Source organism: Rhea americana, unplaced genomic scaffold (genome assembly GCF_003343005.1).
Source record: "Rhea americana isolate MKP2758 unplaced genomic scaffold, rheAme1 scaffold_228, whole genome shotgun sequence".
Taxonomy (NCBI): Eukaryota; Metazoa; Chordata; class Aves; order Rheiformes; family Rheidae; genus Rhea; species Rhea americana.
In genome coordinates this window covers 1,367,990-1,383,072 of record NW_028186344.1, presented here as the reverse complement: position 1 = coordinate 1,383,072, position 15,083 = coordinate 1,367,990, and the positions used below count along the sequence as shown (strand labels likewise).

Sequence of the window (15,083 nt, the reverse complement as noted above, 5' to 3'; positions counted from 1 at the left end):
AAAAAAAAAAAGGTGGTGGTTAGTTCACTGTTCTTCCTTGACAGTGGCTTTCAATAAGCAACTGCTCTTTCCCTTCTCTGCCCTGAAGGCATATAATAAAAATTACAAAATTATACTGAGAGTTATCCACTGAAAATTGAAAGGGGGAGGAATATTCAGCTTTTGAGTCAATCTTCACTCATTCAGTCAGCCAGTGCACCCAATGATCAATGATGAAATAATTAATCAAAACATCAAACAATTTCCTTGGTTAGATCACAGGCAGAAAGTTTCTATGAAGACTGAAATGATACACTCCTTCCTTAAACTTACAGAGCAATATAATTTACATGGCATTTGTACTTCTGTGGGACAAATGTTTGTGAGGAACACAAATGTTTGTGAGGAAATGTTAGGGAGGATTACCAAGTCTCTGTAATAGAGTGGATGTGGCAGAGAACATAGGGCAATGGTGTCAGTTGCCATTCCCCACAGGAAAAAGGGTGTCCAGTACTAAGTGAGGGGACCAGATATTTCGATTTCTCTCCCCTCCCCCACAATGAGTTTTGGTATCTACATGGTAATTAAAGAGAGAGAGAGTGAGAGAGAGAAAAAAAAAATTCCCAAAGGAAGCTAATTAAATATTCTCTCCACATTCATCTCTTTAATCACTCTCACTGTTCCTTTTAGTTGGCAGGGTCCCATGGCGACCATCGCCGCCGACAAGCCTCCTCTCGAGCGGTCGCCCCTCCTCATAGCAACCGGGACGTCAGCGCCGGCCGCCGAGCGCCGGAGGCGGCCGCGCCGCACGATCCCCCCGGGCTGCGCACACCGGGCGCCGCGTGGCAGGGGCGGCTCCGCGGGGCTGCGCCGCTGTCCGTAGTGCTGACGGGCACAGCGTCGCGCAGCCCCCAGCGCAGCCCCCGCAACACCAGGCAGCGCGCCGCTGTCCGCGGTGCTGGAGGGCTCCGCACCACCCCCGCGCAGCCCCGCGCAACCTCCGCCATGCTGACAGCTGGCACTGGGCGACTCTCTGCCCTGCCTGCGCTGCCCATCCGGTGGCTTCGAGGACAGGAGACGGGTGGCCAGATCCCAGGGAAGAAAAGCCACATGATCCTATGTGACAGATAAACAGCGCCTCRGGAAGAAACCAGTGGCAGCAGCCAACCCTGCAAAACGTCATTTTTTTCCACCATCRGGGGAGAAGGGCAGAATACTCTCCCCCTCAACAAGATTTACAATCTGGGCAGAGACAACTACAGACATGAACATACTTCATGGTTTCCAGTATGATTGGCAGCTTCCCAGCAGTGCTTTCACATGGAGTTACAAACACACAGAAGAAGACACAAGCACTTCTGGGATCACACTTTGGAGCAGGTATGTGGATTTGTAGGCATTCTGATTAACAGTGGCATGGCTAAAGAAATAGCTCTGTTTGCAAAGGCAAGAGAGATGATCTTTGTCAGTTATTGATCTTACATGTATTCACTAATGTGCATTTACAGCCCCTCAGGGTTTTAGCAAGGAGGACTCATTCCTCAGGAGCAGAATCTCTGTGAGGCTTGAATTTTAAGCTGATTCTGCTGAAAGCAGAGAGATGTGTAGAATTACTTCGGAATAAAAAAATCTGTATTTCTATAGTGTTCTATTTTCTCTATATATTCTATATTCAGTATTTTTATTTTTAAACCATACCACTTATTTGTCTAAAAATAATCCCCTGACATGATCAGTTCAATTAAAGCAGGAAATCACTTTTACTGAGATGAAGAGCAATCTACCAATCTACTTTTCCCCCCCCTGTCTCTAGATACATTTGAACAGCCTCTTTTTCCTCCTGTTACTGCACTAAGATCAGATGCTTTGGTATTTTTTAGTCATTAATTTGAGATCATTCTTTCTGAAAGGATTACCTCTTTTTCTGTGTGGGTRCCTGAATGCAGCTACTTAGAAAATTCCCACAGATGTAGGAATCTTTCCTTATCTGTAGCCAGTAGAGGCAAGAAGGGTGTTCTGTCTCTGTTAATTTGGGCATATACTCACTATGAATGCATAGCAATATTTTTCATTTATCCAGCTGTCTTCCAGCACATCAAACAGTATGTTGGTTCCGCAGAGCTATGGAAAAGGAAAAAATGCATTCTTCCTTCAAAAGGCTAGTTGTGTGTGTGAGGCAGAATTCATAGCCATTCTTTCTGTCAATGATTTTCATAAGTATTTCTTCAAGATTTCTTCTTAAGACAAGGTTAATCACTTAAACAAGTGGCTTGATCGGCAGAAAAGTTGGGTGCCAATCCAGAGCCATCTTTCCAAGCTAATCTTCGTTTGTGTCCTAAATAGGGGTTCGGGAAGCTGGATTTATGTGTTTATTTTAAACATCCTGGTTTAAGATGACTCTGTACTGGTAAAAAAATCTATATGTGTAGGTGCATTTGGGGAGGTCTGCTTCTTAACTTCACATAAGAGCTTGTAGAGCACTCATGCCTCCACAGTGATCCTGTGGAGCCTCTATTTGCAAAGCTGTGCAGTACCATTCTCCCACCTGGGACCATACTGTAGAACTGCCATCTGCATTTTCCTTTATACCAGACATGTTTCCTCTAGTGATTAACAATTTAGAGGTGATCCTCCTTCCTCCCTTCCAGTCCCCTAGTTTGGAGCAGTCTCAAGTGGACAACACAGAATAACCCTTAACATCATCTGGTAGAGTTTACTTCCTCTCACCACCATGAATACAGTCCTTCAAGCATCAAAACATGATGCAGCACTTGCATATTTCTCCATTCCAGCATCACTGTCAGACTTTCCCCCTAACAGGCAACCACCACAGTCCTTGTGACTGACAGCTTGCCCAGGAAAAAATCCTGCCTCTGGCGTTTATCTATTGCCTTAGTGGCTTTCTCTAGCCTGATTTTGTTCTACCTGAGTCTAGTTCAGCTAAGATGTCCCTTCTGTCAATCATCTCTACATCAGACATTTTCAAACCAACTTGAGAACTTTGCATGTCCTTAGCCCCCAGTCTTCTCCAGTAAAATCAGCACAGGGAGATTGTGTGATGCTCACTCTAATTGCCATGTCATGTGACTGAGGCCCATAGGAACAAGGGGAATGCTAATGCTCATTCAGCTCTTCTCCTTCTCATATTCCTGTCAGATATGTCCTCCTGGAAGCATCTTCAGCTCTCTGGCAATTCAGTCTCAGTCTATTTTGTTAGCCATTAGTGTCACCCCACTCTTCATCACTATATCTGACACAGGTGACGTGTTGTGTGAGCACCAGATCTGTATTACTGAAATGGGTCAAGAGCCACGTGACAGGTATTCCCAGGTTCAGGTATGAATGTTTGTACTACCATTGCAAAAACACTGTTGCTATATTAACTTCTTGACTGCTGAACAAGAAGTTTTCATAAGGTTTAATATCAAAAATTATTTTCCATATGACTTTTCCATTTAGAAGCAACAACATTCCTCTCCYCACTCCTAGGAAAACACCTACTGAGACATTGACCCACACTGCCAGAGTCTTCACTAAAGCTGCTGGCAGGTGTTCCCTGCAGAGGAGAGGGTCCTTTGCAGGGTGAGGGTGAGACTTTCCAAGAGATGGGCAGGGCAGCCAGTCAGGTATGAGATTTGAACAGATTCATCTGTCAACATCTCCCATCACAATCGAGCCCTGGTAAGCACTGTGCTCCCCACATCAGGCAGAACTGCATGTTGTGCTGTGGGCGGGGACTGGCATTGCCAAAAATCAACATAGATGTGTAGGAAAGAGCACCTTCTGTTTCTTTTGCCTCTGAGTAAGAAAAGGGCTCAGCCTAGCAAGTTCAAGGACAGATTCAAGCCTCTTTCAGGGAAGGTGAACAGCCTGTAAAAGTATATTCAAGCTTCTCCACACTTTCCTTGGACAATGCTAGTAAGTGGAATGTATTTTGAAAGCAGAGTTTGGAAATAAGATTAGTCCTTCTTCTCCTTGCTCCCATATTTTCATGCCCCCACAGTCATAACGGGTGAAGAGTTGGGTTCTGCCATCATTTTTAGATCAGTGCTAATCTGCAGTTGTGCCTGCTAGTCACAGCAGTAGGAATAAAGCCATGAAACTTTTAAGACTCTGTGAGTGTTTTCCTCAGGGGAGAAGAGTTATATTTATAACAAGAGATTCATAAAACTGTATACTGGTTTGTAAACTATATATTGTGCTCATGTTTACACTCACGAGCTAGTAGCCAGAGTGCTGTGCTGGGGTCTGCTATGATTAACTGGACCAGGCCAAGGGCAGAACCACAGGAGGCAGATGGAAGAAATCAGCATCCGGAATGGCATGGAAAACCTAACAATTCATTCCTAGCTCTGTGAGGTGAATGCAGCATTCTCCCTCGGCCTTACAAATGGCCATACCCCACAGCCACTGGAGGATTAATTTCTCATACTGGGTGACCCTGCCCATTCCTCTCCTTCAGGGTCATTCCGTTCAAAGAACAGAGGTTTGCAAAATCCACATGTGCTTCAGCACAGTCCTTGTTAAAGTGCATTACATCCGTTCTCTGCCTCTGCAGATGCTGATGAGGTGAGGATGGTAGTGGTAAACACAATTCTAACATATTTTACATTTGTCTCTCCTTATTGTTGGGTATAAAGGAAATTTGCAGCTACTGCATGAGCTCCTTTCCAGAACTAGAAGCAGAGAATAAACATACTGTTAAGGCACAAGTTCGTGAATAAATTACTGCAGTTTTAGCAATTCATTTCAGATTAACAGAGTTGCCTGCACATCCTGAGTGTCTTAATTCACTGTAAAAACATGAGATAAAAATCATTGACTTCAAACAAAACTAAAGTGGCTTCTTCAAGAATCTTTAATTTTACCTTGGGCTACCAGATCAGTATTTTCTTAAGGGAAAAATCAAACAAAATCATCTTTGATAAATAAAAATTAAATTAGGCCACATACATATATTTTCTRTACATATTTTTTTACCTTCTATGTGTCCAGTATGTGCTTATTAATTTGGCCGACTAGGCAGAGGGAGACTGTAGAGCTCATCACCATTCTTCCAAGAATCTGGTATTTGAACACTGAATGGCTCATCGATGCATCAATCATATTTCATCAAGTAATGCAGCAAATGCTGCAGACTCTGGGGACATGGCAGTTGAAGATTCATAATGTAGCAAGATATAGAGCCTTTAATCATTAGCATCCACTTCCCACATAGAACAGTAYGCATGTTGGGCTTTTCATATTCATGCTGACATTATGGCTATTACTCATAATGCAGAAGTTTTTCTCCACTACAGCAAACATCCTTGCCCACAAATAAAAGGATGAGCTGGCCATAGACTACATCAAGGTCCTTCTCTCATGATGCCAAATCAAGGCATGATTCTGGTCTCAGAGCCACCTATGAAAAATGTAATTAAGTCCACTGAGTTGGACAGAGACCATTTAGTATACAAGGAGATCAACTTCTGGTCCAGTAGGAGGCAAATGATATACGAACAGGAATGCAGGAATCTCAGAGCATACTGGCTAATCACATAGCAGTTACTTTTTTTWAAAAAAGTATTCCAGCTAACACTTGTTAGCCGTTCAGTCAGGATGATCCTGTGCTCAGTGTAGTTGAAGTCCCTATTTTTGTAGTTGTATTTTAATTTGGACCTTGTGGACAGTGTGTTGCATGATTGTGGATTTTTCCAGGAAGAAAGAATCATAGCACATAATGTTACTTGCATTTCTGTTGGGTGCCTCTTCTGTTTGACTGAACAGGAAACTGCTGCCACTGGGAGATATGTAACCAAATATTCCAGCTGTCAATACAACAAAGTGGTCCCTGGTGAAAGATGGCACATGACAAGGCTCCTCTCATTCAGGTTTCATTCCCTTTGCTAACTAAGCTCAAGTAGTAGATAGCTGGATACATTTCTTGCCATTCTTCTTTCTCTACAGTCACCTAGGTTAAAAAGCAACAAAAAGAAACAGTTTTTGAGTGCTATAACCCAGCACTTTTTTTGTTTTCTCCATCTGCACTGTGRATGTGTTATCAAATGTCTCATCTCTAAACAGAAGTGGACAACAGATTTAACTCGTGAGGAGAAATAATTTGASATCAGTGTTAAGAAGACTGCATATTTCAAAGGCTTAAGGAATTGATTTCATTGTTGTGCCTAATTTCCACTACTCCTCAATAACAGTCATAAAATTTCATCTGGTTACTCTGATATTGAGCTTAATTTGTACAGCAAGCAGCTGGGTATTTTTAAATAGCACACATTTCTACATGGAAAAAAAGGGAAATTAAGAAGGAAAATCAGCTCATAATGTTCTTTTCTATCCATAGATCTATTCTTAATAGGATCCTTATGTATTATCCTATTACAGATAATTCTAACATGCAATTTAGTGGGCTGCACTGTCTGTACATTCTGTCACTCTGCCAGAGAAAACAGTCCAAATACCCCATAGACAGAGCTGATGAAGGCAGGGTGTCTCCAGGAGAGCAGACCCATCTGAGCAGCTTCTGCCACAAGAGGAGGTGGGAAGAGAGAGACAGGAGCTGTTTCAGAAATTATCTGCCAAGCAGAGCTGCTAAGCAAACAATGAGGGAAACCAGCGATGAGCAATTGTGAGAGGAAAATGAGGGACACCCCACATAACTCTCCATCACAAGAAGGGACAGGCAGCAGTATCCCACTTCTGAACTCAAAAGGGCCTACCCCTTGTAGGTGACTGGCAACCCAACCACTTCTGGCTGCAACTGCTGATGCTCCTTGATGTTACTTTGATGGGAATGCCCCTTGCAATGTTCCCTCTTCAATGCGACCCACTCCATCAAAACCAGTTGGTACTAGCCTCAGACTGTTTCATTTAAGTATTCAACTTAACCTGAGGTTTTTTCATTCCCAATATTGCTTGAATATGAGAGTTGCTAAATAAAGCCAAGAGCTTTGGGAGCAGTGTTGGTGACTCATGCTTTGACCCACTTTCTCCTCTCAGTAGAAGCTTGCAGTGCCAGATACACTGTGGAGGCCAAGCTTCAGAGGAGAAAGAAGCACAGCCAGAACCTGCTGCAGGCTGCGCATGTCTACATGGACTGGTTGTAGCTAGGTAGATGTGCCATGCTGCTCTCCACCCTTCACTTTTTTAAGCATGCTAAATTTATGCCTAGTGCCATGTAGTCGATTGTATATTAAGTCCATATATTTGACTCATACAGTGTTATATTAAGCTTGACTAGTGAACAAAGACTCTAAAAAGCTGAAAAAAAAGTCTTCTGTAATCTTGTCAGACAATTAGCACATCTTCTCCTTTTCCAAATCTGTTTATTTTTTATATTGTATTCTTGAAGATGACATATAGCGTAATGCAAGGAAGAAGACTTCAAATTCTCCCAGTGCCTTTGCACTTTTAGGTTCTGCTCTGGGTAGGCAGACAAGGAGAAAATAATTAGTGATAAATATAAAGCTAGATACAGGCAGAGAAAAACTGAAAAACCTCATAAAACAAAGCAGCATGTTTGAATCACTTAGTAGGCTCTGGAAGATGATGGTGTCTTTTTAGACTTGTCTATCTGGCTTCTGGATGGGCTTTTTGATCTTCTGATCAGAAATTTCATCGTGAGTAACCCTGCACAGTATCAAGACTCTGGAGTTAGGCATTCACATGACACCTTGAAGAACATACTTCTCATTTCTAATAAGTAAGAGGCTTTACATGTCAACAATACAATTGAAAGGACACTTCTTGGAGTTCCAATTGGTGACAAGGTGTCTGTATAGACATAGCCACTAATATTAAGTGCTTTCTCTATGTTATGCCTTGGCTAGAGCCAAACCAACCACCAGCTAAACAAAGATAGAAATTCTTATCTAGTAATAATTCCATTCTTGTCTCAATTGAAGAAATAAACTTAATTTTACCCCTTAAAGGAAGGTTGTATCTACCACATTCTGTGGTGTGTACCAAAGCTACCACAAATTAACAGCTAGAATTTGATCCCAGAAGCCGTATTTCAGTGCTTCTTCAAAAAACAGAGTGGCCACTCTAGCATCCATGCAGGTGAAAAACACCATCTAAAAGGAAAATAGATTATTGTTTTAATTAGCATTACAGGTGATTTTGTAGTTAATTATGAGAGTCCACATTGAATCAATGTTCCATGATGCTTTAGAGTGGTAATCTGACCTCTTTTTTTCACCCTCTGCTCATGGATTTGGTGAGGCTGTTCACTAACCTGCCTCAGAGCCATGAAGGCTGTGATATTAGTACAAAGGTAAGGCAGTTTCTGCAAAGGAGGAGAAAATGAGGAGAACTACAGGGGTCCAATAGTAAAATAAAGAGATCCACTTGAAATGAAAAAGAGAAAGGAGACACCGTAAGCTAAGGCACTCACATTCAAAAAGAACAGTGAATCGAACCATTAGGGAACATTTTGACGGCTGCAAACCAGCAGGTCATTTCAGCTACAGAGTCTTCAGCTCAGAGTAGAATTTAGCGCATCTCAAGGCCTGACAGTACAATTTGGTCCACTAGAACCCATATAAAGCTTCCCTGTGTAAAACTCAGGGGCTGCTCAAGTGAGCACAACTTAAGTGTTTATGCGCTACTTCCAACTATTCATAGCACCTGTTCAGTTACCTGGTTGGTGACAGACCTATAGGATTTTAAGGGAGACAGATGTACGCTCTTCTATTGCTTCTTTCTGAGGTGGAATTACAGCAGATAACAGAGAATAAAGCACTATTCTAGGCATCAGTAAAGGAACATCAAGAATTTTTTTTTAATTGCATATTCAAAGGTGGTGAATGTTTCTTTCCAGGATACAAAATCAATGTTGCAGATCTCAGTCTAACAGCTTAGCCTTATAGTTTAAGCTGTAAAGTTTCACACTCCCTGCTTGGGAGGTCCCTAACCAATGAAAGGACATCAACATTCTCCATTAGTTTTCTTCAGAGCATAGAAAGCCTCAACAGCAGACTGCATTTATATCTAATGATAGTGCAACCACTACAGTTAGAGTCTGCATCACTGGAACTTGAAACAAAAATCAAAAGGCTTCCCCCAACAACTCAGTTGTATGAGAACATTTTCCTTCTCCTCCAGAGTTTTTCTTCTATATCAAGGCTTTGTAGTTAATTAAAAAATATATTGTTTGGAGTTGCGGGGGAGTTTGTTATATTGTCTAGCTCTCAGGCTGACAGAGGGAACAGGTAACTAGCAAGGCCAGGGCATATGTGGCCAGCATTACTCTTCAGAACAGATTCTTCAAAGCATCTAGTTGTTGCTGTAAATGATATGCTGTGCTCCTCAGCACAGTTGAAACAACACCTTAGCTCCTGACTCTGCTACTGGCAGTAGGCATTAAGTCACTTCCACAAAACAGAGACATCAGTGCTGGGCTATCTTTCCTCTAACCATTCTACCACTTAATAGTATAGGTCCTCAGTTTCATTCACTCAAAATGCAGCCCAGACATCTTCAGACTATTTCACTCAGCCCTGGCCACCCACCTTCAGTGTAAGTAGCCACATAGCATCCTAGGCATACCTCCCTTTTCCTACCATCCAAATCTTCCCAGATAAGTGCTCACCCTGGTGATCAGTGTTGATGATGTACCTCCTGATTTCTGCCACTCCCACCACTAATAGTCCTTGATAGCACTTTTTGTGAGTGAACAAAGGACTAGATTGTGGGTATAGGAATTTTTCTGTCTTATGCTACCTTAGAAAGCAGGAAGATCTCAGTATGGAAGAGCTCAGAAAAGATTCACTGTGAGGGGTTCCTGTCCACKTTAGTACAAGCCCTTCCACTATGCTTATATTCCCTCTGTCTTCAAACCCAGATCTCTCTTGCCTTCCAAAAATAACTCCAGAAGCAAAAGGATTCCAATTCTGCAATCTAAGAAAAAAAAAAAATCTGATTGAATGGGCCCAATAGTGCCTCTGCTCGTGAAAAAGGACAAGTGGTCTTTGGATGGCTTGTAAAATAACATGAGCTGGCAAATACTTATAATTTTTTTGTGCTTATCAACCTTTGCCTCTTACGCAATCATAGCCTCACAGCAGCTTTGTATGTACATTTTGCCAAACTTAGGTATGTTACTATATGGGTTGATGAGAGCAGAATTTGGCCTTTAGTATCCTGAAATATTTAAGTTGCTGTTATTGTGAAAGATACTATTACTCATTCTACTTCTAAGTATATAAAATATACCCTGTCTAATCTGCTTTCCTTATCTATATACAGTCAAATGAACAGAGATAGTGTTTGTCTGTTTTTTCATAACTCCTTCTCGTCTTATGAAGTATAACCCATTCCTGAGATCAAGAGGGCATACTCCACTCACTCAGTTTGCAGGTCACAAGCATTGGTGGCATCTCAGTCTCTATCTGTGAGGTGGACATTTGTCTTTCAGAAGACAGAAATGTTTGTCCTAAAGTATTTAGAACATTAATAAAAATCCATGTGAAATTTAATGGCCTCTGCTATACCAGGCAATCTCACAGTGTATTTTTGACCTTTTCTCTGAAAAAGATGTATTTTACTTAAGATTAACTTTCATTGATCAAGATAGGTTTTCACACACACTTATTACATATAATCTTTTGGCTTCTTTCTTTACGCAGAGCCTGAGCAGAAAACATGGCTGTGATGTTTGCCCATGGTACGGATAACAATAACGCTCCTTTTGTTCTCCCTACATCATTGCTCCTGCTGCAGAACATCAGCTACCCTGAAACCTCGATCCCTTCTGCTAGCCATGAGACAACAGAATCAGGCAAGGAGGGCAGGTCAAACAGGAACCATATCGTCTTGCAGTATGATCTGAGGCCAGGGGAAATCATAGCAGCCAGCATGATTTTTGGAGTGTTATGGCTGTTTTCAATCTTTGGAAACTCCCTTGTTTGCTTAGTGATCCACAGGAGCAGGAGGACACAATCAACCACCAACTACTTTGTTGTCTCAGTGGCTTGTGCAGACCTTCTCATCAGTGTGGCAAGCACGCCATTCGTGTTGCTCCAGTTTACATCAGGCAAGTGGACATTGGGGAATGTGATGTGCAAGTTGGTAAGGTACATACAATATCTCACCCCTGGAGTCCAGATATATGTGCTGCTTTCCATATGCGTGGATCGATTCTACACTATTGTCTACCCCCTGAGCTTCAAAGTGTCGAGAGGGAAAGCCAAGAAAATGATTGTAGCATCTTGGATCTTTGATGCTGCGTTTGCATCACCAACTTTCTTTTTCTACGGCTCCAACCGGGATGACCACTGCAACTTTTTTCTCCCAGATTCTTGGGAGGGAGCCATCTACAGTATCATCCACCTCCTTATGGTGTTTTTGATCCCATCCATTCTCATTATCCTATTCTACCAAAAAGTCATCAAGTACATATGGAGAATAGGCACTGACGGCAGGACTGTCAGGAGAACAATGAATATTGTTCCAAGGACAAAAGTGAAAACCATCAAGATGTTTCTAATGTTAAATTTACTATTTCTTCTGTCCTGGCTCCCTTTTTATGTGGTACAGCTGTGGCATCCACATGAAACAGACTACAGAAAGAGTTCCTTGGTTTTCATGGCTGTCACATGGATCTCTTTTAGTTCTTCAGCCTCTAAACCAACCCTATATTCAGTGTATAATGCAAACTTCAGAAGAGGGATGAAAGAAACCTTTTGCATGTCCTCCATGAAATGCTACAGAAGTAATGCATACACCATCACCACTAGTTCAAGGTTGGCCAAAAAAAATTACGTTGGGATCTCAGAAATCCCAGCACCATCCAAAACTGTAACCAAAGACTCAATCTATGATTCATTTGACAGAGAAGCAAAGGAAAAAAAGCTTGCCTGGCCTATTCATGCAAACCCTCCAAACACATTTGTCTAATTGGCTTAATTGCATTGAAAAATGAATGCACTATCAGAACAAAGAGTTTTATCTCCTTTTCTGAAGAAATATATATCTACATATTTTTAACATAACTTTTAGAGAAGAAAAAAGATGCTTTATTTTATTAAATGCTTTGATTTTGATGTATCCAGTCTACTTAATTTKACATTCTGCTTTTTGGAACTACTACCCCTGAATCACAAACTTTTTTTTTTTTTTTTAATAGAAAAGAAAGCTCTTACAATATCTGTATGTAATAAAAAAGAGAAAGAAAACACACTGCTTTTTTAATCACTGTACTTCGGCCACTGTGTATAAATGCCTAAATCCACCCAAATCCTTCTATACTCCCTTTTGTTATATCCTTATGGATACTGTTGCACTGTGGTTTACTTTCTTATTCACATCTGGCAACTTTCTTATTCACATGTGGGCAACCCCGGCCTAGGTTTAAGGCCTTTGAAAGCAGCAGTAAAATTCCCACTGCCTCTGTCAGCATTAGGTCAGTGCTGAATATTTTCGTACATTCTGTGTTGCATTGCCAAAGAGGTCTTGTGGTCCCCTCCCCATTGTCTTGTTCACCCAGGCTCCTCTCTACCTGCATCTGCATCCAGCCTGATATAAACTTTTAACACTGCCCAAAAAACCTGACTGCCCAAAGGCAGCTGGCTGCAGCAGAGGAGGAAGAACTGTGTGATCCATTCTCATCAACAAAAGTCCCTGAGGGACAGCTAAGTGCTGTGTGAAATCCCAGAGCTACATCCTTGGCAGTGGGCAGGTGATCTAATTTCTTGCCAAAATGTTGAGAACAAAATCCCAAGGCTGACCCAGGAGTTACTCAGCTGATAGAGCATCCTCCTCAGCCTTATGTCCAATAACTCCGCCTTGGGTCCGTAAACCCACAGTATTTACCCTGGAGGTGACATTTTTTGCTTCATCTGGGATATGTACCTATTGCAATCATTAGGACTGAGTAACAACATCCTTAGTTATCTACCAAGAATTACAAAAATAGATCACCACAGGAGATCAATATTTTTTTTTAACACTTCAACCTGAAACAAACATTTTTTTCCCCTCGTGTAGTTACCAAACTCATTAATAAGAATCATGCAGCATTTGTATATGAATATGCTGGGTTTTTTTAGTTCAAGTTATATTGCCCATTAGTACAGTAGTATGCCCCAGAGAGCACAGACAACTAGATATCCAGAAAATGAGGAGAGCACAAGCAACTGGTTTGCAAATTCCCCTACACTTGCAGCATCACTGTACTCCTGTGAACTGGGAATCTTGTCTGGACCCATAACAGCCCAGTCCACGCTGCTGCACTCCACACATTAGTAACACTTCCAATTTTTATTCTGATAGCATAGACAGTAGAGCCCCATGGGATTCAGACCAGATGTCCATCCAACCCAGTGTCTCATTTCTGGCTGTTATCAGCATCTGCAGGACATGGTGTAAGAAGCAGGGAAGCTTGGTGTAAGAAGCAAAGTGGTGTCCTGACTTATCCTTTCGTCTTCTCACAGTCTCTGCTAAGAATTAATACCCTTCACAGCATAGGTGCCAGAAAGTGGTGCCTAAGAATCAAGGATTTGACTTCTTGTCACTTAAGGATCTTAAGCACTTTCTTCCTATTCTATACTTCTTTCAGGACTAGCTCTGAAAGTCAGTAGAATAACAGAGTAAGACCAATCTGCAAAAGAAAATCAAACCTTAAAATTTTAGGTAGATATTTGGCTGCTTTGACAGGTGTCAATAGCCAACCAGTYAGTGGCTTTTTGCCTTTGGCAGACCTAGAATTTGATTTTAGGTGGTGGTAAGGAGGGGGCATTTCGGACTATGTAATACATGACATGGCAACACATGTACTGAATGTTTAGGGATCTGCTGCTTGGATAACTACTCAGAAAAAGGAAAATTTAGGCTTCTGACTAGAGCAGCAGCTAACATTGTTGCTCCTACAGAGCAGGAGTTCATCAGCTGGACTCCCTGGTAAAGTGTTTTGAGATCATTATCTCCTCATCAAACACAGAGGACATGAGGCACAGAGAAGTGCAACATCTCACCCAACTTCTTCCAGCAGGCCAGTGGCAGTGTTGGAAAAGACAAGGAAAGGACAGGACTTGATTACAAAACTCCGTTAGATCTTCCAGCTGTGATTCACTGCTGTCTCATGTTAGTTTTTTGCTGACGTAATTCCACAGAAATCAATCCAGCTTCAGTGTCATTAACCAAGAGAAATAGCCTAGAAAAGAAGGCCCATAACACTTTCACACCACAGCTACAGATTCAATACAGGAAACTTGAAATTCTCTTGCTAACTCTTTGGAGCAGCATATTGTGCCTTATTAAATTGGTGAGTTTCTCCAAGAGAGAACACGGAAAAAAAGGAGAAGGGGAGAACAGAGTAGCGTTTGTCTGTTTTTTCGAGATACTGAGACTTAACCTTTCAGTTCTGCACTTTATGAGCTGCATCTGTTCTGTACACCCCCTGTATAGCACATGCTGTGAATGGAGCTGCGCAGCAAACAGCTTGACGTTGTTGACATAATTTTCAATAGGTTTCTTTTCCAAGTATTAATTCCACCTTGCTTTGAGACAATGCATATTTTTTTTATCCACAACATCCTTCATTATGGAGTTCCACAGGTTTTCTGTCTCTCCTGTGAAGAGCCACCTTCTCTATCTCTTCTCTTGGGAAAGATGGTGAATTCCTATCCACTCTCTCTGTTAGTCATGGTTTTGAAAATTTCTGTCACATATCCTCTTAGCTACTTGTTTTCCATTCTGAAGAATCCTACCCAATCATTTTCTGTACCTGGCTCCATCCCACACCACGCTGTCCTTAAGAGCACACTAACATAGCAGCTAGGCCAAGGCCAAGCATCCTGTGGTCCATACTACCAGCAGGCATTTCAAAAGATCCTAAAAGCGTAGCGGATGCTTTGATCCCAGGCAACAGACTATTCAACAGCCAATTCTGTGGGCAGAAGACAGTGTGCGCGTAACAGATGTCCTTGTGCTTATAACTTCCCTCTACATTCTCCTAGTTCAAAAGCTCAGGAGCCCTTCTTACATTTTTAAACAGGTATTCCCAATCACAGGCTCTTTAGAAAAGAATTATCTTTCTCTTCTACTTCCATAACAAAYCTGGCACACTTGGGTTCCTGTTCAYATGTTAGGCCTTAAAATACCATAAT

The 15,083-nt window shown here is 41.8% G+C and overlaps 2 protein-coding genes across 3 annotated transcripts in view; one reads left to right on the top strand and one right to left on the bottom strand.

The window, feature by feature from the left end:
- Nucleotides 1–4,851: 4,851 nt before the first annotated feature.
- The window catches only part of CREBL2 (cAMP responsive element binding protein like 2), a 33,974-nt gene continuing 23,742 nt past the window's right edge, over nucleotides 4,852–15,083 (bottom strand). The window contains exon 4 of one of the 2 annotated variants that reach the window (XM_085305920.1): nucleotides 4,852–5,932. In XM_085305920.1, coding sequence (XP_085162046.1) covers nucleotides 5,868–5,932 — 65 coding nt within the window. In that variant the 3' untranslated portion in view covers nucleotides 4,852–5,867. The remainder of the gene's footprint in view (nucleotides 5,933–15,083) is intronic. The other variant, XR_014895956.1, reaches the window with a different exon arrangement.
- GPR19 (G protein-coupled receptor 19) lies at nucleotides 10,621–11,874 on the top strand. The gene has a single exon (XM_085305925.1). The coding sequence runs from the start codon at nucleotides 10,621–10,623 to the stop codon at nucleotides 11,872–11,874; it is 1,254 nt and encodes a 417-aa protein (XP_085162051.1).

Excerpts from the sequence above, each read along its gene's own strand:
- GPR19 (XM_085305925.1), top strand. The coding sequence starts at position 10,621 with ATGGCTGTGATGTTTGCCCATGGTACGGATAACAATAACGCTCCTTTT.